This window comes from Hypanus sabinus, chromosome 14, assembly GCF_030144855.1.
Source record: "Hypanus sabinus isolate sHypSab1 chromosome 14, sHypSab1.hap1, whole genome shotgun sequence".
Taxonomy (NCBI): Eukaryota; Metazoa; Chordata; class Chondrichthyes; order Myliobatiformes; family Dasyatidae; genus Hypanus; species Hypanus sabinus.
Window position 1 is genome coordinate 77,285,487 of NC_082719.1, and position 23,563 is coordinate 77,309,049.

Genomic DNA, 23,563 nt, shown 5'->3' on the forward strand with positions numbered 1-23,563 from the left:
ATTGCTTCTGCAGAAAGGGCTAACGTGATATAATATAATATTTATTGGGGTGTAGAATATTATTGAAGGAGGCGACTGTTTGAGTGACATTTATTTGAAATCTGTGCTATATTTGAGGGGCTTTGCATTGAATTTATGGGACTCTGCCTGTAGAATACATTTTGGGTTTATGCTGAGATTTTTATAGTGAGTTTTGTTAAGATATTTATAGAACTTAGTGCTATTTTGAACTTCTGTTGCTTTACAATATTTGTTCATAAATCTGGGCTTTTCATGGCATTATTTCTGGATCAGATACAGTGATATTTATCAATGATTTACTGGATCATAGTTGGGAAATGCTCTATGACATTTATAGGGATTTAATGGCTTCTTGTAGAGTGTTATCATAATATTGCAGGGTATTTGCAAAGTTACTTGTACCTGTTACAGTGTGATTTTAATGAGGTTCTGTTTTTAAATTTACAGAGATGTGCTGTGGTAAAAGGATATAGTGCTTTCCCAGTGTATGAGACAAACAAACTGGTGCAGATGCAGATATCGATTATAATCGAGTTTCGATGACAAACTCTGCCATCTTCATTAGGGATGTGCTGTGATACTTATTTATGTTTGTTTTAGAATACTTACTGAAAAAAAATGCAGAGAATGTCAATGTGTTTGTGTTTGTGAAATTTATATAGGTTACATTCCGAATCTTTTTAGATATCAAGATATTAAATGAACTTTATTTTCGTTGGGTTGTGATATTTACTGCTTCTATAATGGGAGGATATAAGACTTAATGACAGAACTGTCTCCTTCTTTCTATTCCACTTCCTTCTACTTTTAAAATTGGCATCCATTCTCCACCAACTGCAGTGAAAATTCAAAACACAAATGGTAAGTTTCTTTGAACTGACATCTCAATTTCTTTTTTGCCATATTAATTTAGTTATTTACTGATTGTACCATGCCAAGTACCATGTATTCTTGAATATAAACCTCAAAAGCAGCAGAGATGAGGAAGGCTGGTTAACCACATAGCGTGTTAATCCATGAGCTCAATCCAACCCCATCAAAGCATTCATGTATCACTGAAATCAATTCAAACCATATGCTCCATTTTCAGATCCAATGACATCCATGTTGGCAGAATAGTAAATATTTCTTCATATAAAGATGTGTTTTCTGATAAAGTTGCTTTTTATTATTTCAAATTTAATATCTTTGATATAAAGTAGACAATTAACTTGAAAAGTAACTCCAAAATTATGATACTTCCACTGAATTTTTGACACTCAAAATAAAAAAGGCTTTTAACTTTTGCTATTATTTAAATGTCAAATACCACTGGAAATTAAGGTAAATAATATTATATGCACAGGCGCAAAACATAGAAAATCCACTGAGGATTTAAAAATTCATTTATGTTGTTCATGGCCATGCATTTCCTTGTAATATTTTCTGTTCTCCTCAGGGCTGCTGACTCTAATGAGTGGCAATTTGTAAATCGCTTTGTTGTTACTGGTCATCAAAAGGAAAAGGGTCGTGGAAAGGCAGAATGGCCAAGTGCATCCAGGTAGTCCAACCTGTAAAATGACACAACACAGCTGTGAAGTAACAATTGGTTGCAGACCAAACATATGCATTGTAGATTCAGTCAGCCCCATTATGGGCTCAAGCCTCTCCAGCAGCCAGGACATCTTCAAGGAGTGATGCCTCAAAACAGAGGTTTCCAGCATTAAGGACAATACCCTCTTCTCATTGCTACCATCAGGGAGGAGGAACAGGGGCCTGAAGGGGCACACTCAACAATTCAGAAACCGCTTCTTCCTCTCTGCCATCAGATTTCTAAATGGACATGGAACCCGCGAACACTACATCATTACCTTTTTTCCTCGCTTTTTGCACTATTAATCTTTAAACTTAACATAATTCTGAAAAAATATAAGTCTATATACATACTCCCTACTGTGTTATTTTTTATTCTGTATTGCGATGTACTGCTGCTGCATAACAACACATTTCATGACATATGCCAGTGAAATTAAACCTAATTCTGATTCCAATGCACAAACTGAAGGAATAGAAATGAGTCAAATAAAAGGATCTTTGACAGTTACATGGATGGGAAAGGTTGGAGCAGGGGACTTCTTTATGCTATCAACCAATACCAAGGGGGTCCATGGATCCCTGATTTAGAGGGAAATGAGCCAAACATTGGCAAATGGGACTGACCAGATGAGAAGAGAATCTTGCCTGTCAACAAGGCTGATTCCCAGATATGCTTCTTTGAAAAAATGTCACATGAAATTTTTCCAGCGTGGCAATGGTTAATATGAGAGGGCATAATTTTAAGGTGATTGGAGGGAAGTATGGGGAGAATGTCAGATATAGGCCTTTTATGCACAGAGAGTGGCAAATGCATGGAATATACCACTTGGGGTGGTGGTAGATGCAGATATATTAGAGACATTTAAGAGACTTTTAGATAGGTACATGGAAATAATGGAAGGCTCTGCATGAGGGAAGCATTAGATTTGTTAACTCATGTTGGGCTTCCATCCGGGTCCAAGTATTGACTTTAACAGATGTTTTGATGATAAACTCTGCCACCTTCATCAGCGATGATGCCTGGGCATCTTTAGTCTGGTGGTATTTATGCCCCCATCATCTGTCCCTCCTGATTGGTTAGTCTTCATCCAGTCAGGTTTCTGCACTCCCACCTTATTTACAATCAAATTCCAGTTCTTACTTAGAATGAGACTTGCTTTTTTTGTTCAAATTCTTTTCCTCTAGTTTTATTTCAATGGCCTCTTTCACCAGGTTGTCCCAAAAGTCAATGGCGTGGCACAGCATTTGTGTGCTTTCGAAGTCAATCCTATGGGCATCGCGAATGCAGTGTTCTGCTATTGCTGATTTCTCCGGGTAACCCACATCGATATAGCCCCTGTGCCACTTGATGCGGGTTTCCACCGTGCATCCCGTCTGGCCAATATACAACGTTCCCCATTCACAGGGAATCCTGTAGATGCCCGGTGTCCTGAGTTCCAGGTCATCTTTGACCCGCATAAGCTGTGATTTGAGCTTCTTTATGGGATGGTATTAACCTGGTATTTCTTCAGGATCCTGGCAACCCTTCCAGAAACTGGGAAATATAGGGAAGACAGGTGATGGCAATGGGTTCCTCCTTGTCATGAGGCTCCCTGACTTTTCTGTCAGCCCTTTTAAGGGCCTGATTGATTTCCTTCACCATTCCAACATTCTGTAGGAATGTTGTCTGTGATTGTCTTATTTCCATGTGGACACTCTCCAGGTCTGAAAAAAATTTTGCATGGTTAATCAAAGTATAAAGAACTGCTCTACCGTAAGGAAGCTCAACCACAGCTTATGCGGGTCAAAGGTGACCTGGGGCTGAGGACAGCTGGCGTTTACAGGTCTCCCTGTGAATGTGAAGGAGAACAGGAGGTGTATCCATTTGGGAGAGAACTTGGCAATAGCAGAACAATGCATCCGCATTCACCAAAGGATTGACTTTGGTGGCACAAAACTACTGTTCCATACTACTGGCTTTTGGCACTGCCCTGTGAAGGAAGCCATTCAAATAAGACTAGAAGAAAAGTATTTTAACAAAGATGAAGGGTCTCGCTCTAAGTAAGAACTGGATTTCGATTATAAACAAGGTGGGACTGCAGAAACCTGACTGGATGAGGATTGACAATCAGGAGGGAGGAACAATAAGGTTATAAATACCACAGGACTAGATATGCCCAGGCATAATCCCTGTTGAAGATGGCAGAGCTTGTCATCGAAAGGTCAGTTAAAGTAGAAGCCTGTACCCTGCTGGGAGCCCGAGAAGAGTTTATTCATCACACACACCAGGAAAGCACTAGATCCTTTTTCAGCATGAGATTTATCTTGGGTATAGGTTAAAAGGTAAGCTCAACATTGCACACTGAATGGCCTAGACTATGCTGTACTGTTCTATGTTCAATGATCTCAAACAAACCTTTGTTCAGCACCCTATCATAATGGCAGAATTTACTATAATGTAACTCTCCGCCACTTAGCATGCTTTTTGGAAGCTGGAAGCTATTAAATGCTCTATGCTTAGTGTACTTATATCTTTTCTCAAAGAAAGTGATGCTCTTTTAAAACATCTGGGTGTTTTGCATAATGTCACCATTGCATGTAAGATTTCTTGTGTGTAAACTTTTAATTTATGGCTATGGTCTGAAGATTGGACTCAAAGCTGTTCTTAGGCAAACTGGCTCATTTTCAAGATTCAAGAATCAAATTTCAAAATTTTTTAATGTTGTTTCCAGTACCCAAGCATAAGTGAGAATGAAGTAATTTCTACTTCAGATCCAATGCAGCACAAAAAAATAAGATAATTAAAAAACACAATAAATATAAATACAAGAGATAGCTTATATACATAGACTGATTGCATGTCCATTAAGAGTCTGTACATAGGATGACTCTGACAGGAAATGATAAAACAGTGGTGGTATGAGGAATTAATTTTGAAACAGAACAAATACAATTGGTCTCTGGCTAGCTGCCTTGTTCATAAATTGAGGAGGGACAGACTGTATAAGAATGAGAAAACTTTTATAAAACTAGGTATACAATTATAAGCCCTAAATTTTTCCCTATCTAGTCATTTCAAGAATTGTTGAAAGTCAAATTATTTTGGTGAGCAAGATAACTGTAAGAAATTGATCTGGAAGTAAAAGCTATGATGTAGAAAGGAAATACACACTTGAAGAGTACAAACATGGATGAACTTTAAATTGGGGTCCGTTTTGTCGAACACTTATGCTTCATCTGCCAAAAACAGAACTTCCTGATGGATAAACATTTTAATTCCAATTCCCATTCCTGTTTAGACATGATGATCTATGGCCTCCTCTTGTGCCAAGATGAGGCCATCCTTTGGGTGGAGAAGCAACATCTTGTATTCCGTCTTGGTGAAACCACACATAGAGAATTGTGTGCAGTTTTGGTCCCCTAATCTGAGGAAAGACATTCTTGCCATAGAGGGAGTACAGAGAAGGTTCACCAGATTGATTCCTGGGATGGCAGGACTTTCATATGAAGAAAGACTGGATCGACTAGGCTTATACTCACTGGAATTTAAAAGACTGAGGGGGGATCTTATTGAAACATATAAAATTCTAAAGGGATTGGACAGGCTAGATGCAGGAAGATTGTTTCCGATGTTGGGGAAGTCCAGAACGAGGGGTCACAGTTTAAGGATAAAGGGGAAGCCTTTTAGGACCGAGATGAGGAAAAACTTCTTCACACAGAGAGTGGTGAATCTGTGGAATTCTCTGCCACAGGAAACAGTTGAGGCCGGTTCATTGGCTATATCTAAGAGGAAGTCAGATATGGCCCTTGTGGCTAAAGGGATCAGGGGGTATGGAGAGAAAGCAGGTACAGGGTTCTGAGTTGGATGATCAGCCATGATCATGCTGAATGGCAGTGCAGGCTTGAAGGGCCGAATGGCCTACTCCTGCACCTATTTTCTATGTTTCTATGTCTGGGTAGCCTCCAACCTGATGGTGTGAATGTCGACTTCTCCTTCCAAAAAGATTTTATCCTCCTCTTATTACCCACTCTGCTTTCTTTCCTCTCCTCACCTGAGTATCACCTCCCCCAGGATCTCCTCCTCCTTCTCTTTCTCCCATGGTCCACTCTCCTGTCCTATCAGATTCCTGCCCCTTCAGCCCTTAACCTTTCCTACCCACCTGGCTTCTTCTATCATCTTCCTCCTTCCTCTCCCCCGACCTTTTTATTCTGGAGTCTTCCCCCTTCCCTCCCAGTCCTGAAGAAGGATCCTGGCCCGAAACATCAACCGTTCATTCCTTTCCATAGATGTTGCCTGACCTGCTGAGCTCCTCCTGCATTACTCCAGGTTTCCAGCATCTGCAGAATTTATTGTGTTTATGACTTGTCACTATTTTAATATTAACTTCTCGATGTTGAATTGAATTTCGGTTTATTGCCATTTAGAAACCACAACTGCAATGCAGTTAAAAAATGAGACAACGTTCCTCCAGAATGATATCACAAAAGCACATGACAAAACAGACTACACCAGAAAATCCACATAAATTTTAATGATAGCACCTTACCAGAGACATGATATTCATCAGTGCTTCTCCAAAATATGCAGAAAAAATTGCTGTTGGAGGAAAAGATTATCTTGTAAATATTAAACATCACAGTTAATTTTGCAAATAGATATTTTTCATAGTATATCAATGCATTGCTATAATACAACTTCTATTTTCACAGCAGTTGATCTAACTAGAATATCATAAGGCCTCTTCCAGATGTGATAGTAAACCAAATCTGGATGATGCATTTAAAGGCCTTTTTAAAATTGTTTTTAGAAACATTTGAAAGTGATGTGAAGAAAATAAGTAATTTAAAGAAAAAAGATATAAAAACAATAAAAGTGATGCATTCATTAAGTGATGCCTGTTTGCATTAACCCTCTCTATGTTGTATTTGTGTTCTGGCCCAATAGGGTAGATTAAATGATTGGTTCTCAGAGACATCATAAAGAAGAACAGTAGGGTAGAGAGGCAGGGAGGTTCATGAAGGATTTTCACAATTTGGGAACAAGGAAGATGAAGTTACAGCTGCCAACTGAATTTGGCAATGACTGAGAGGTCAGCGTTACAGAAAACCTGGAAGATTGTAGGGCTGGAGGAAAGACTGGCCTGGAATTGATTTAAATAATAAAGAGCATTGATGAGAGTTTCAGTGAAAGACAATAAGACCATAAGAAATAGGAGCAGAATTAGGCCATTTGGTTGCCAAGTTTGCTCACCATGTCATCATGGCTGATCCAATTTTCCTCTCAGCCCCAATCTCCTGTCTTCTCCCCATGTCCCTTCATGCCCTGACCAATCAATCTATCAGCGTCAGTCTTAAGTATACGTGAAGACTTGTCCTCTGCAGCTGCCTGTGGCAAAGAGTTCCATGGATTCACCACTGTCTGGCTAAAGAAATTCCTCCTCATCTCTGTTCTAAAATGATGTCCCTCTATTCTGAGGCTGTGTCCTCTAGTTGTAGACCTTCCCACCACAGGAAACATCCTCTCCAGATCTGCTCTATCAAGGCCTTTCACCATTCGATTGATTTCAATGAGGTCATCCCTCATTCTTCTGAATTCCAGTGAATACAGGCCTAGAGCCATCAAATGCTCTTCATATGACAAGACATAAAGCCTGGAATTATTTTGTGAACCTCCTTTGAACCCTCTCCAGTTTCGAAGATAAGGGGCCCAGCCCTACTCACAATACTCCAACAGAGGCCTCACCAGTTCTGCATAAAGTTTCAACATTACATCCTTGCTTTTATATTCTAGTCCTCTTGAAATGAATGCAAACATTGCATTTGACTTCCTCACCATTGACTCAACCTGTAAATTAACCTTTAGCTGGCTTGTGGTAGGGGCTTCTGTATGTCAAGTGATATTAAAGAGGCAATCTTAGCATTGGCTTAGCTGTGTGGTCAAAAGCTCATGGAGAAGTCATGAACAGAATGGTTCCGGTTCAGCTGGACGGAGGGGGAAGATGTTAGTGACCAATGGAGTTTGTGATGGAAAGATGGTTGTTTTGATTTTTTTCTACATCTAATAAGACAAAACCTCTACTCTACCAAGACTGGACAGCAGGCAAATAGTTGACAATTTAAAAGCAGTGGCACCTAATATCATTTACTTTGAAACAACATCTTATGTAGCCAGTATATTGAAAGTACAGTGTGAGAGGGACAGAGGCACTACATGGAATTGAGTGGTCTCATCTCTCTCACAAACTCAAAAAGCACATTTATTATCAAGGTATGTATATTTCATACAATCGTGAGACTTGTCTCCTTACGGGCCGCCACAAAACAAAGAAACCCAACAGAACCCATTGAAACCAAAGATGACTGGTCAAACACCAAAGGTGCAGAGAAAAAAAAGAGAAAAAAAAAGTGCAAAAAATAAAAGTAAGCAAATAGCTTTCAGAACTGAAGTTCACAAAGGTGGGTTCTCACTGTGATAATTGCAGGCTACAGCCACAGTTCAGTGCAGAGATGAGTAAACTTCACAGAGCAGCGATTTGATCTGATCTCTGGAGCGGCTTAAGTTGAGTTTGCATATTTTATTTATGACTTTTGTTTCTTCTGGGCCACTTGGTTTACTTCCACTTCCCAAATACACGCTGTTTTTTTACATTAATTGGCTATTGTAATTTCCCCTTATTGGAGAAGGCTGATTTGGGGAATGGCCATGTCAGAAAGAATACCATGGGAAAAATGAGGGACTGGAATGACTCTGAGAGCTGGCACAGAATTGAAAGGCTGTTTGATCTCCTTTTATGCTATATGGCAAGTGAACAAAGGTGGGGGGGGAGGATTGTGAAGAACATTTAATGATTCTATTCTCACTGGTACTTACGAAGTTCAATTATTTAAACATTTTATGACAAAGATAAAGTGTCAAAGTGTTTTTGATCTCATTCACTTGGTAAAACACTTTCTTTTGTATAGTATCATTCTTTAGGTCCATTACATTGTTGATTAGCAACATGAAATTAGCTGGGAGATAAGTTGTTCTCTTTACCAAATAGTTCTATAAACTGCTCAAGGCTTTTTTATATTGCAACTCTTATGAAACAATGTTTTAAATGTCGTCAGTAACTTCAAAGCCAGCAATTCATTCATGGAAATTTTGAAAAGTGAAAAGTAAAAACTGAAAAGAACATCTCTCTTATCTTAACCCACCTCTGAACTATTTAATTAGAGACAGTATAAGGGACAGGCAGCCAATCTGTTTCAAAGAGGGGTATTTCTGGCTTTTTCATTCATGGTTTGAGAATAGAAATCTCATTTTTAAGTTCCTTTCCAGGTTTAATAATGACTATTTAGACCTTTCAGGCCAGGGGTATCCAAGCTGAAGGAATCTGGCAGACGAGGGTTGGTTAGATAGGCCGTTACCCAGCAAAGAGATGCTTCACAAGTGAGAGGCCTTCAAAAGTGAGATATTGAGAAGCATATTACAATAGAAGGCAGGGCTAACAGGTTTAGGGAATCTTGTTATTGAGGGTTTATTGAGATGCTGGTAAAGAAAAAAAAGGTGTAGCGATCTGCTACACACAGAGCTAGAAATAACGACGCACCGTCTGTAAGTTGCACTACAGACTAGTTTATTCAAACTTCTCAGCACTGGCTTTTACGCAGTTCCGTTCCTGCCCTCTCTGGGCGGAAATGGCATCAGAGGTGCATTACAAAAGTCTCTTACCACGCGTGGCCTTTCTCCCCTTGCTGGTGAAGGCGGCGGCCCAGCGCCATTTTGGAGATGGCCTCTCTGCTGACACATGCGCCATTTTGTGAGCCGGTTTGCCTGCGTAGAAAGTGGGTCGGCACATAACCCCCTCCCCCAGAATTGACGATACACCACCCAATGTCCACAGTCTGGATCAGTCTCTGTTTGGGTGGTCTGCCTCTGCGCCGCGGTGCCTGAACCTTGACCGGCTGCGCAAAGTCCACATGGGCCAATTTGAGTCGGTCCACCATGAAAACCTCCTCTTTCCCCTCAATGTTCAGAACGTACGTGGACCCATTGTTTCTGATCACCTTGAATGACCCCTCGTACGGCCGCTGTAACGGTGCCCAGTGTCCGCCCCTTCGTACAAGTACAAACTTACAGTTCTACATGTCTTTGGGTACGCAGGTTGGAATCTGTCCATGCTGTGAAGTTGTACAGGGGCCAGGTTGCCGAGCCTTTCGCATAGCCTGTCCAGGACTGCTGCGGGTTCTTCCTCTTGCCCCCTTGGGGCTGGTATGAACTCTCCTGGGATGGCCAGTGGTGCGCCGTACACCAACTCGGCTGATGAGGTGTGCAGATCCTCTTTGGGCGCTGTGCGAATTCCAAGCAGGACCCAGGGAAGCTCATCCACCCAGTTAGGTCCTCTCAGGCGGGCCATGAGAGCCGACTTCAAGTGACGGTTGAAGCGTTCCACTAGTCAGTTCGACTGTGGGTGGTAGGCAGTTGTGTGGTGTAGCTGTGTTCCCAACAGGCTGGTCACAGCCGACCACAGGCTGGAGGTGAACTGGGCGCCTCTGTTGGAGGTAATGTGGGCCAGTACCCCAAAGCGTGCTACCCAGGTTGCAATCAGTACTCGGGTGCAGGAATCGGCAGATGTGTCAGTGAGCGGGACCGCCTCTGGACACCTCGTGAACCGGTCTACCACCGTTAGGAGGTACCGCGCTCCTCGGGACACTGGTAGGAGGCCCACGATATCCACATGAATGTGGTCGAACCTCCGGTGGGTGGGTTCGAACTGCTGCGGCGGGGCTTTAGTGTGCCGCTGCACCTTGGCTGTTTGGCACTGCGTGCACGTTCTGGCCCATTCACTGACCTGCTTGCAAAGTCTGTGCCACATGAACTTGCTGGAAACCATCCAGACAGTTGTCCTGATAGATGGGTGTGCCAAACTGTGTATGGAGTTGAAAATTCGCCGCCGCCAGGCTGCCGGGATGATGGGGCGAGGTTGGCCAGTAGCCACGTCGCACAGGAGGGCCCTCTCACCTGGGCCTATGAGGAAGTCCTGCAGCTGCAAACCCGAGACTGCGGTCCTGTAGCTGGGCATCTCGTCATCTGCCTGCTGTGCCTCCGCCAGTGCTGCATAGTCCACCCCCAGGGACAGATCCTGGACAGCTGGTCTGGAGAGTGTGTCCACCATGACGTTGTCCTTTCCCGAGACATGCTGGATGTCCGTCGTGTACTTGGAGATGTAGGTAGGACAGATGTCGCAGCTGTCGGGCCGACCAGGGATCGAGCACCTTCGTGAACGTGAAGGTCTACGGTTTGCGGTCCATGAACGCAGTGAACGGCCTGCCTTCTAAGAAGAACCTGAAATGCCGGATTGCCAAATACAGTGCCAACAGCTCCCGGTCGAAGGCACTGTACTTGAGTTCGGGTGGTCGTAGGTGCTTGCTGAAGAATGCCAGGGGTTGCCAGCGCCCCTTGATGAGTTGCTCCAGCACCCCACCGACTGCTGTGTTGGATGCGTCCACCGTGAGTGCGGTTGGAACGTCCGTTCTGGGGTGCACCAGCATCACGACATCTTCCAAGGTTTCCTTGGCTTTAAAGAAAGCGGCCGCAGCCTCCTCGTCCCAAGTAATATCCTTGCCTTTACCCAACATCAGGGTGTACAAAGGGCACATGATACAGGCTGCTGAGGGGAGGAAACGGTGGTAGAAGTTCACCATACCAACAAACACCTGCAGGCTTTTGACTGTGTTGGGCCGGGTAAAGTGGCGGATCGCGTCTACGTTGGCGGGCAACCACGTCTTTGGTAATAATGTGGCCCATGAAGTCGATGGTGTCGAGACTGAACTGGCATTTGGCCGGGTTGATCGTGAGGCCGAAATCACTCAGGCGGGAGTAGAGCTGGCAGAGGTGTGACAGATGTTCCTGACAACTACTTCTGGCTATGAGGATGTCGTCCAAATAGATGAACACAAAGTCCAAGTCACGTCCTACCGCATCCATTAGCCGCTGGAACGTCTGTACAGCATTCTTCAAGCCGAATGGCATTTGGAGGAACTTGAACAGGCTGAACGGGGTGATGAGTGCTGTTTTGGGGATGTCTTCAGGGTGTACCGGGATTTGATGGTATCCCCGGATGAGGTCTACTTTGGAAAATATTCTTGCCCCGTGCAGGTTTGCTGCAAAGTCCTGTATGTGCGGCACGCGGTAGCGGTCTGGAGTTGTAGCCTTGTTCAGTTTGCGGTAGTCGCCGCATGGTCTCCAACCCCCAGCTGCTTTGGGCACTATGTGCAGGGGGGAGGCCCATGGGCTGTTGGACCTCCATATGATCCACAATTCCTCCATCCTCTTGAACTCCTCCTTCGCCAGGCGGAGCTTTTCCGGGGGGAGACCGTGCGTGGGCATGGAGGGGTGGTCCCTGGGTCGGTATGTGGTGCTGTACCCCGTGTCTGGGCATGGCTGCTGTGAACTGTGGTGCCAGAACTGATGGAAAATCCGCCAGGATTCTGGTGAGTTCGTTGTCAGACAGCGTGATGGGGCCAGGTGTGGGACCGGCAACTTGGCTTCACCCAGGGAGAACGTCTGGAAAGTCTCGGCATGTACCAGTCTTTTCCCTTGCAAGTCGACCAGCAGGCTGTGAGCTCGCAAGAAGTCCGCCCCCAGGAGTGGTTGGGCCACGGCAGCCAGTGTGAAGCCCCACGTGAACCGGCTAGCTCCGAACTGCAGTTGCACTCTGCGGGTGCCGTAGGTCCGTATCGTGCTGCCGTTTATGGCCCTCAGGGTGGGTCCTGGCTTCCTGTTGTGGGTGTCATACCCCATCGGGGGCAAGAAGCTGATCTCTGCTCCGGTGTCGACCAAGAAGTGGCGTCCTGACTGTTTGTCCCAGACGCACAAGAGGCTGTCCTGGTGGCCAGCCGCCATAGTCATAGCGGCAGCTGGCCCTGGCCCTTGCAGGGCGGGCGACAAAGGCGGGCTTTTGTGCCCCACCGCTGGTGGTAGAAACACCACTGTTCACTGACCTCCTCACTCCTGCCTCTGTGTTGTGTGCGCCCCCCTGCTGGGCCTGGTCTGGTCCGCTGTTGGGCACGTGGCCTGGTAATCTGACCGATGGGACACCACGCTCTCCCTCTTGGCTTTCCACAGCACGTCTGCCCGGGCCGCCACCTTCCGGGGGTCGTTGAAATCTGCGTTGGCCAGCAGCAGATGTATGTCCTCGGGCAGTTGCTCTAGGAACGCCTGCTCAAACATGAGGCAGGGCTTGTGTCCGTCAGCCAGGGCCAGCATCTCATTCATCAATGCTGACGGCGGCCTGTCTCCCAAACCATTCAGTTGCAGCAAGCGGGCACCTCGCTCACGCCGTGAGAGGCCAAAGGTCCCTATGAGCAGCGCTTTGACTGCTTCATATATGCCATCTGCCAGGGGTGACTGTATGAAATCCGCAACCTGGGCGGCCGTCTCCTGGTCAAGGGCGCTCACCACGTGGTAGTAACGCGTGGAATCAGAGGATATCTGCCGAATCTGGAACTGGGCTTCTGCTTGGCTAAACCACACGCGTGGTCGCAGCGTCCAGAAAGTCGGCAGTTTTAGCGAAACTGTGTGAACAGATGAAGAGTCGGTCATCTTTGGTCCAAATCCCGTTTGGACTGTCGGGGTCTCCAATGTAGTGATGTGCTACACACAGAGCAGGAAATAATGACACACTGTAGGTTGCACTCCAGACTAGTTTATTCAAACTTCGCAGCACTGGCTTTTACGCGGTTCTGTTCCCGACCTCTCCGGGTGGAAATGACGTCAGAAGTGCATTACAAAAGTCTCTTCCCGCGCGCGAGCTTCCTCCCCTTGCTGGTGAAGAAGAAGGCCCAGCGCCATTTTGGGGCTGGCCTCTCTGCCGACGCACGCACCATTTTGTGAGCCAGTTCACCTGCGCAGAAAGTGGGTCGCCACTTCATATCAAGTTACAGGCAGTTAGGATCCAAAGAGGCACTTGAGTATAAAAAGTGCAAGAGAATACTTATGAGCATAATCAGGAGGGTTAAAAGAAGCTGTGAGGTTGCTCTGGCAGACACGGTGAAAGAGAGTCCGAGGTGCTTCTACAGCTATATTAAGATCAAAAGCCTAGGAGACTTAGGAGACAATGGCGCCTAACGGCAACTCCTTTGCTTGCATCTTCGGAAACAGCTCTATTTCTATCTGTAATATCTCTATTTTTCCCTTTCAGGGTTCATTTGAAGACTTACACGCTAACTTCAGTTCAGGGACCCACTCTTGAGGTCTCACGACTGCCCATTATTCGAAATACCAAGGACGTGGCTTAGAAGATTAGCTCACCTTCAGGATCTCGTGGCTCTGGAGGCGGGCAGACTCGAGGTCAGTGCCTCTGCAGGAAATCGGTGAGTCGTGGGAGATGGCATATCTCTGGCTGTGTGTCCAGAGACCCGAGCTCCTTGGGCACAGAACTCAGAAAAAGCGACGCAATGGACTTTTAACATCGTAAATCAGAGAGTTGTTTGTTATGTCTCCCCCCTGGCTGTGAAACGGAGACACTTCCTTTTCCCTTATTAGGGAGAGAGAGAAAGCCTGTGGTATGTCGAATACCGGGTGAACGAGTAGACTTTGGGGTACTGCAAGTCCGTGTCTTTATTGGTGCTTTGCTGCATGATTGAGAGTTTGGTGAGGAGGCGGTTGCTGATGCTGTTTTTTGCTGGTGAGGAAGGGGGACTGTTGCTTTGCTGCTGCTTATGCATGGGAGGGTGAGCTGAGGGGAGCTTTGGGTTCTAGCATTCAACTGTCATTCCCTCTTTGGGGCGCTCCTTTGTTTTCCTGGATGGTTGCAAAGAGAAAGAATTTCAGGATGTATACTGTGTACATTTCTCTGACATTAAATCTACCTATTGAAACCTTTCAAAAGGATAGGAATGGACAAAATTGGTCTTCTTGAAGATCAGTATGGTTAACTACACATGGAGTCAAAAGAGATGGGGGATATATTAAATGAATTTTTCCATTAATATTTAGACACAGAGCCTATAGAACAGAGGAAAAAGAATATCTGGAGTATGAAAGTGAAGGTGCTTGCTGTCTTGAGGCAAATTAACGTGAATAGATCCCCAGGGCCTGACGGGGAGTCCCTTTAGACCTTGTGGGTAGCTAATGCAAAAATTGCAGGGACCCTGGTGGAGATATCTAAAATATCCTTAGCCATGGGCAAAGTACCAGAGGACTGGATGTTGTTCTGTTTTTAAGAAAGTCTCTAAGAATAAGCTAGGAAATTATAGGCCTGTGAACCTGATATCAGTCTGGGTAAATCATTGAAAGGTATTCTAAGCTAGAGGATCTATAAGTTAAATGCAAAAATGCTGGAGGAACTCAGCAGGTCAGGCAGCATCTATGGAAATGCACAAAGAGTCGATGTTTTGGGTCAAGACTACGGATATATAAATACTTGGATAGACGGTGTCTGATTAGGGATAGTCAATATAGTTTTATGCATGGTTGTTATGAGGAAAATTGATGAGGGAAAGGCTGTGGACATTGTCTACATGCAAGTTAGCAAGGCTTTTGACAACGTTTTGCATGGGATGCTGCTCCAGAAGGTTCAATTGCTTGGCATTCAGAATACAGTGGTAAATTGGATTCAGCATTGCCTTAGCAGGAAAAGCCAGAGACTGGTTGTAGATATTTTTTGCTCTGACTAGAGGCTTGTGACTAGTGGTGTGCCACAGGGGTCGGTGCTGAGTCCATTGTTGTTTGTCATCTATATTAATGGCTCGGATGATAATGTGGTGAACTGGATCAGAGAATTTTCAGTTGACTCCAGGACTGGGGGGTGTAGTGGACAGCAAGGAAGGCAATCAAATTGCACGATCTGACCAGCTGGAAAAATGGGCTGAAAAATGGCAGGTGGAATGTAATGCAGACAGGTGTGATGTGTTGCACTTTGGGGGGACGAACTGAGGTAGGACTTACATGGTGGGCACTGTAGTAGAACAGAAGGATCTGGAAATATAGATGGATATTTCTTAGAAAGTGGAATTGCATATATGTTGTAAAGGAAACTTTTGGGACATTGGCCTTCATAAGTCAATGTATCGAGTACAGGAGTTGGCATGTTATGTTGAAATTGTATAAATCATTAATGAGGCCAAATTCAGAATATTGTGTGCAGTTCCAGTCTCCCTCCTACAGGAAAGATATCAAAAACCTTGAAAGAGTGCAGAGAAAATTTACAAGATAGGTTGTTGAGACCTGGGGACCAGAGTTACAGAGTTGAAGGGGTGAGGATTTTATTTCTTTAAGCACAGGTGAACAAGGGAATATCTTATAGAGGTATACAAAGTTATTTTATTTGTTATATAGAGATACAGCAGAGAGCAGGCCCTTCTGGCTTAAGGAACCATGCTTCCCAGCAACCTACCTACTTAACAACAGCCTAATCACAGGGCAACTAACAATGACTAATTAACATACTCACCAAAACCCTTGGATTTTGGGAAGAAACTGGAGCACACAGGTGAAAGCCATACAGTCGAATTCCTTACAGATGGTGCTGGAGTTGAACACCAAACTCCAACACCCCAAGCGGTAAAGGCATTGTGCTAATGGCTTTGCTACTGTCAAACCCCCATGGTAGCATACTATGAGGGGTATGGATAGGGTGCACATGTGCAGGTTTTTTTCCTTGCAGGCTGGGTGAGACCAGAACTGGAGACTGCATGTCTTTCTTTGAAAAAGCATTGTAAGAATTTGATTAGTTTATCAAAAGATTATGATCACAGAAAATTACATTACCATGTTTAAATATGATCTTTCTGTTTATCTATTCTAAATGCTGATAGAATTACAGAGTATGATATCCTCAGACTAGAACTGTAGATATTATATAACATTTTTCATGAACTATCAATATGTACCACAGAGTATTGCCAAAAGATGGGTCTGCCATGTCAGGGCATAGAACATTCCACCGACTGCAATGCAAGCCAGAACGCTGTTGTAACTCCACAATCCATCATAGATTTTATGAAATGGTGAAGCCAGAGATAATCCTAAAAGACAAATTAAATACCAAAACAAAAAAATGTAACTATTCAGCTCTACTTGTGAAGTAATTTTCATTTTATCTATGTACAACTACATCAGTCATATAATGACTACAGTAAAATAATATGGTAAAGCGCATTGATTTTCATGGTAAAATGTTTAATTTACAAGTGCAGAATTTTAAAGTTTTAAGTATTTAACAGGAACTTAAGTAAGTAGTTTATCTTTCAGCAAATGGAGTTCAAATCAGCCTCTGTTACTTTATAATAAATGCTTGGTAATGTATCTATTAAAGTCACACGTACTGAGATATAGTGAAAAGTTTTGCTGAACCAGGAGAACATGTTACATTTAATTCCTGAAGATATTTCCAGTTTACTATGAAAACCAAGAACTTGGATTCCAGAATCTCATGGATAAAAAAAAAGATTATTAACCTACCTGCCAATATACCAAGACAGGATCCAACTGTAGCATGCAAGCAGATAATGGGAGATGTGATCATCAACGCAAAAAGCAAAATACCACCAGTCCAAGGACTGTTGCAGCCATAGACCTGTCCAACTCCCACTGGAATAGCTCTCAAAAGCTGAATTAAAGAAAGATTAAAATTCATAATTTAATTTATATACGTAAGTATAAAAGAGCAAAAGTCACGGGAGATGTTGAGATAAAATCATGTCATTGTTTTTAAGTTTCATTCATTTTGCCATAACAATTTAATTCATTATTGTGTTAATTTAGTGTGAAGTCACTGCAGAACTTCCTTCTATACATTTTATTTCCTTCCTTCATTGTTTACTGCCGTTTCTATGACTTGATAATGCATCTCTTAAATAATAGCAGAAGGCACTTTTCAGCATGTAGAAAAGATTGAGCTGGAAGGTCTTAGCGATGAGGGGTATCGGCTACTAACACAGACCAAAGGAGCTGAATGATTGGTTCCCTTGGCACAATGAAGAATGAGAAGCAGATGGATGGATGTGTTTATTAACAGCAAGGATCTATACAAAACAAATAAAGAAACTGTAACTATTGCTGAAAGAGTTTTTAACTAAAGGAAATTATTTCAACTGATTGATTGAATTGCCAGATGTGGTATGTGGAAAAATCTTTTGACATAATGCACAGACATCGTGTGGAATTCCCCGTTTGAAGGATGGTAGATGTGGATTCAATTGCAGCCTTCAAATTCGCTTTGATACTTGAGAGAAAAAAAATCAGGTCCATTTGAATAACAAGCAAAATAACTCAACAGCTGATAATTTTCAAATGATACCAAATAAGCAGTGAGTGTTTTCAAGTTACTTAGTTTTACATCTATTGTAGAATTTTGCTGAGAATACTTAATCCTGCTGAAGGACTCTATATGCTTATCTCAAAATAATCACACTATGGTTACAACATGGAAGGAAGCTGTTCAGTCCAATGAGTCCATTCTGGCTCTAATAACAAACCCATTCGCCTTACTCCTCTGCCCACTTCCCATTGCTCTGAGAATTCCCTTCAGCTCATCAGCTGTGTTTTGGAAGCAGTGAGTGAATCGGCCTCCACTACTACTCCATAGTGCCCCTAACTACTTGCTCAGTAAAAATGTTTTCCCATTGTCACTTTCATTTCTTTTGCTCTTTGCTTTCATTCTCTGTTCTTCGGTTCTTGACCTTTCCAACAATAGGAACAATTTCTTGTTTTCTTCTATACCTAGAGTATACACTTACTTTACTTTTCATGATTTTAAATGCCTCTATCAAATCACAAGAACATGAGAAACGAGAGGCCTTGTTCTTTCTCTGTTACTATAACTACGACACTTTATTCTGCATTCTATTATTGCTTTCTCTTCTACTATCTCAATGGCCTGTTATAATAAAATGATCTGCATAGATGGCTGATGCACCATCAATAACTCGCTCTGAGACGTAAAGGCGAGATATCGGCTTTTAGTGACTGGAAGAAGGAACAAGCAGTGGTTGACCACCATACTACATCCTGGAGACTGAGAGGCCAGGCTCAGGCCTCGATCGCCTTTATACAGGGGTCTGTGGGAGGAGCCACAGGAGCAGTCAGCAGGGGGCGTGTCCAGTCAGGTATATGTAGTTCACCACAATGGCGTGATAAACAAAGATTTCCACTACCTCGGTGGATGTGACAATAATAAGCCAATTTACTGATTTAGCAGGATTAGTCAATTGATCCCTGTTCTGCTGTTCAACATGATCTTAGCTTCAATACCACTTTCCTTCTCTTCCCATACTCCCTAAATCCTCATTCCCTTCTTCCGAGTCAATGAAAAAAATTACCCCAAGACTGATCCCTGGGACATCACTCTAGTCACTGATAGCCTCACAATCTTCCCAGTTCCTCGGAGAGAAATTCCAGCTTCTCCTCTCTATTTAGGTGATTAACGTCCATTATCATAAGGGGCAGTTTAGTAATTCCCCTTCTCATCTAAAGTTTTTGCTTCTTTCCTGAAGTGTGGTCACCAGAGTTTACAATTCTTTCCTGGTTCGCATGCTAATAGAATTCAGTATTATATTTCTTGCCAATGTTTCCTGGTACTCTCTTATACATCGTTTGTTTTCTTTTTAACTCCCCTCTAAACCTACTGTCTCTCACAGGCTTTTTACTTGGCCCCTCATCTTTTCAGTCATCCAGGGAGCTCTAGTATTTATTTCTCTCATGAGAAAATACCTCCACAATAGTTGAGACATCTCCAGCTTAACAACAGACCTCCCATTGTTTAGTTGCAGTTTTATCTGCCAAGCTTCGATGTCCTGCTCCATTTGACTGGTTTAACTTAGAATGGTCCACAGCAATTTTTGTGTGTGTGTGACTGTTCTAAGCCTTATAGCTGTTTCTAAAATGTTCACCAATGGTATTTTCTCTATTTGTTTTGGCTCATTTCCTAGGATCAAGGCCAGGCATTCATGGCTTCCTGTTGGGCTAGAAACAGCCTCATCCTATTTTAGAAACTCCTGCCCCCTCTTTGCCCTATATGTTATCGCTTTCCCACACTATAACTGGATAACTGAAGTTCCTCATGATCACAGTACTATTGTTTCTGCAAGTCTCTGTAATTTTTAGGCATCTCTGCTTCTTAATAAGCTTTCCATTAGTTGACATCCTATAGAATAATGCAAGTCGTATCTCACTTGCTTGATATAGTAGATTCTCATTTCAGAACACCTCTCTGTAGCAACAATGTTGTTAATTAAAACTCCATCCTTTCCTCCTTTTTCTGTCTTTCTTGAATACCTTATATCCCTTTTTTGCCTTTTGTTTTAGCCATCACTCTATGAATTACCCATAATTACCCATTATTTTAAGTGATAATTTGCTGGCAGCTCACTAAATTTATTTAATGGTTTTGATAATAACATCGTAAAATTCTGCAGTAGCATTTTGCTTACCATTGGAATACTGAGTTCTGACCACGTGGTATTTACTGGTGTGTTTATGGGTTGAATAAGGACCTGGGGAAAATAATTGTTGTTATGTCCCGTTGCAGCCAAATATATCCAAATGGCAATATTAAATGGCAGAGTTAAAATAGGCAGGTCCCATCTTTCCATCACGGAGGTCAAGGCACTTGAAAGCACAGGACTGCAAAAAAGAAATAGTTTTCAGTGCAAATACACGCTGTTAATGTTTGATGTGAATAGCATGCTTTTTAAAGGCTAAGTACAGAAATTCTGAGCAACCTCTCTGCATGACAATTAAACATTTTTAACAAAATTTTTTATATAAGGATCAAAATGCTAAATGATAATATTTTTTGAAAGAACCATCTTAAAAAAGCAAAAAGTGATAGAATGAGAGATGTTCAGGGATGTAATTTCTAATCAAGAAATAAGTTCGGGATCAGATGAATGTTTGTCATCTATAGTGGAATAATGGAAATAAGGATGTACCATGGGCAGGAGTGATCTGACAGTAGGTATCTCAGAGCATTGGAGGACTGGAGGAGGTTATTGATGTCATGTGGTGCATTTGAATACAAGGATTGAAATTTAAAATTGAAGTTTCGATCGACTGAGAACTAATTAGGTCACTGAATGGTGCAATAACGAAATGAACAGCAGAATTTTCGATAAAGTACTGTTTATGAAGGGTGGAATATGGGAGCCTAGCCAAGCGTTGTTGCTGCAATCGAGTCTGAGACTGGTGAAGGCACGGATGAGTCATAGAGCACTTTGGCCCATCTCTTTTACTCTGCCCCTTTGCATAGACCCACACTTGGACCAAAGCCCTCCTTATCCCAGCTATCTATTACTATCCAAGCTTCCCTTAAAAGTTGCAGACAGGCTTACATCTACCACTTGATGAGTAGTAGCATGCAGACGAGGGATAGGGCCGGGCCAAGGACAGATGCTTCATAGATTTTAAAAATGGCAGAAGGCATTCAAAGAAATTCTATAACTAAATTGTATTTAAATATAAATACTATGGATAACAATAATCAGGACTTTGCCAACCTTGGGTGATAAATCTCTCCTGTCTTTTACTCACTCATTATCTCTCTCCACCTGTTTGCCGCTGCTCTACTACTCTCACCCTCACCCATTGAACAGAACCATTCAACCAAAGGTCTTTTAGCCAGGTTTACACCTGTTTACATTTGACAATGGGTCCTGACACATACATATTTACATTCATCATAAAGCTGAAAGGGTCAAGTTAGCTACAATAGGCAAGCCCGATGAATGCTGCAAATCATTACACTGATGATACTTTATAAACATAAAGTTAGTAACATATTCTATTGTTTTGGCCCAAAGAAAAATGTGTAAAGAACACATGTAACATGAGCCTTCTGAGATACTTACAATGGTGAGGAAAATTAGAGACAAGGTGATTCTTACAGGAATTCTCTAGATGAACTCTGCAAGACATTACTTTCAGTGGCATGAATGGCAATGATACTTCACTACCAGATGAACTCGATGCCTTCTATGAATGCTTTGAAAGGAAGAGCACAACTACAGCTGTGAAGATTCCTGCTGCACCTGATGATCATGTGATCTCTGTCTCAGAGGCCAACGTTCGTCTGTCTTTAAGGAGAGTGAACCTTCGGAAGGAGGAAGCTCCCGATGACGTACCTGGTAAGGCTCTGAAATCCTGTGACAACCAACTAGCAGGAGTATTCAAGGACATTTCCAACCTCTCACTGCTATGGGCGGAAGTTCCCACTTGCTTCAAAAAGGCAACAATTGGCAATTCAAAAAGGCAACAACCAGTGCCTAAGAAGAGTAATGTGGGCTGCCTTAACGACTATTGCCCGGTAGCACTCACTTCGACAGTGATGAGAAGATTTGAAAGGTTGGTCATGACTAGACTGAACTCCTGCCTCAGCAAGGACCTGGACCCATTGCAATTTGCCTATCGCCACAATAGGTCAATGGCAGACACCATCTTAATAGCTCTCCACACGGCTTTAGACCACCTAGACAACACAAACACCTACGTTAGGATGCTGTTCATCGACCATAGCTCAGCATTTAATACCATCATTCCCACAATCTTGATTGAGAAGTTGCAGAACCTGGGCCTCTGTACCTCTCACTGCAAATGGATCCTTGACTTCCTAACCAGAAGACCACAATCTGTGCAGATCAGTAATAACATATCGTCCTCACACGCTCCTCAGCTTAGCCCGCTGCTCTACTCTCTATATACACATAACTGTGTGGCTAGGCATAGCTCAAATAAATTTGCTGACGATTCGATCATAGTAGAATCTCAGGGAGTAATGAGAGGGCGTACAGGAGTGAGATATGCCAACTAGTGGAATGGTGCTGCAACAACAAGCTACCACTCAATGTCAGTAAGATGAAAGAGTTGATTGTGGATTTCAGGAAGGGTAAGTCGAAGGAGCACATACCAATCCTCATATAGGGATCAGAAGTGGAGAGAGTGAGCAGCTTCAAGTTTCTGGGTGACAAGATATCTGAGGATCTAACCTGGTCTCAGCAAAGCGATGTGGTTATAAAGAGTGCAAGGCAGCGGCTATACTTTATTAGGAGTTGAAGAGATTTGGCACGTCAACAAATACACTCAAAAACTTCTACAGTTGTACCGTGGAGAGCATTCTGACAGGCTGCGCCACTGTCTGGTATGGAGGGGCTACTGCACAGGACTGAAAGAAGCGGCAGAGGGTTGTAAATCTAGTCAGCTCCATCTTGGATACTAGCCTACAAAGTACCCAGGATGTCTTTAGGGAGCGGTGTCTCAGAAAGGCAGCATCCATTATTAAGGACCTCCAGCACACAGGTCCTGCACTTTTCTCACTGTTACCATCAGGTAGGAGGTACAGAAGCCTGAAGGCACACACTCAGTGATTCAGGAATGGCTTCTTCCCCTCTGCCATCTGATTCCAAAATGGAAATTGAATTTTTGGACACTACCTCACTTTTTCTTAATATACAGTATTTCTGATTTTGCATGTTTTTTAAAGTCTATTGAATATATGTAATTGATTTACTTGTTTATTTAATATTATTATTTTTATTTTTTTTTCTCTCTGCTAGATTATGTATTGCATTGAACTGCTGCTGCTAAGTTAACAAATTTCACATCACATGCCAGTGATAATAAACCTGATTCTGATTGGAATTTGGGACAGAAACTTTGAAGACATGATATGAGTAATTGATTACTCAGCTGATCTGGGGTTCTGCAAATGTTACAAGTATCTACTGTAGTTTCCAATCCCATATTTGAAACGTTGGGTTGTGGACTCGTTGCCTTTTTGTATCCTGGCTCATCAAAAATATCCATAATTACTTACAGGTCAAGTTTTGGCTGATTTGATTTGGGAATTGAAACAATCTGATATTTTTTAGAGTTGTTTCAAATAAAGGAAGTCACCACGTAAGGGATATTTGTGCAAGCCAATTATTGCTATTGATGGAATCATTAATATCAATTTCCCTTGCAGTACAACATAATTTACACAATCAATATAGCCTATGCAGAACATAA

General features: G+C 42.9%; 1 protein-coding gene across 5 annotated transcripts in view; it reads right to left on the minus strand.

The window, feature by feature from the left end:
• Window positions 1-832: 832 nt before the first annotated feature.
• LOC132404899 (urea transporter 2-like) overlaps window positions 833-23,563 on the minus strand; it is a 46,180-nt gene continuing 23,449 nt past the window's right edge. For 3 of the 5 annotated variants that reach the window (XM_059989486.1, XM_059989485.1, XM_059989484.1), the window contains 5 exons: window positions 19,993-20,185; window positions 17,024-17,171; window positions 16,453-16,587; window positions 6,123-6,172; window positions 1,151-1,571 (listed from right to left, as the gene is read on the minus strand). In XM_059989486.1, the coding sequence (XP_059845469.1) occupies window positions 1,404-1,571; window positions 6,123-6,172; window positions 16,453-16,587; window positions 17,024-17,171; window positions 19,993-20,185 (694 nt within the window). In that variant the 3' untranslated portion in view covers window positions 1,151-1,403. Of the gene's footprint in view, window positions 1,572-6,122; window positions 6,173-9,289; window positions 13,841-16,452; window positions 16,588-17,023; window positions 17,172-19,992; window positions 20,186-23,563 lie in introns of those variants that run through there. The other 2 variants (XM_059989483.1, XR_009515700.1) reach the window with 2 other exon arrangements.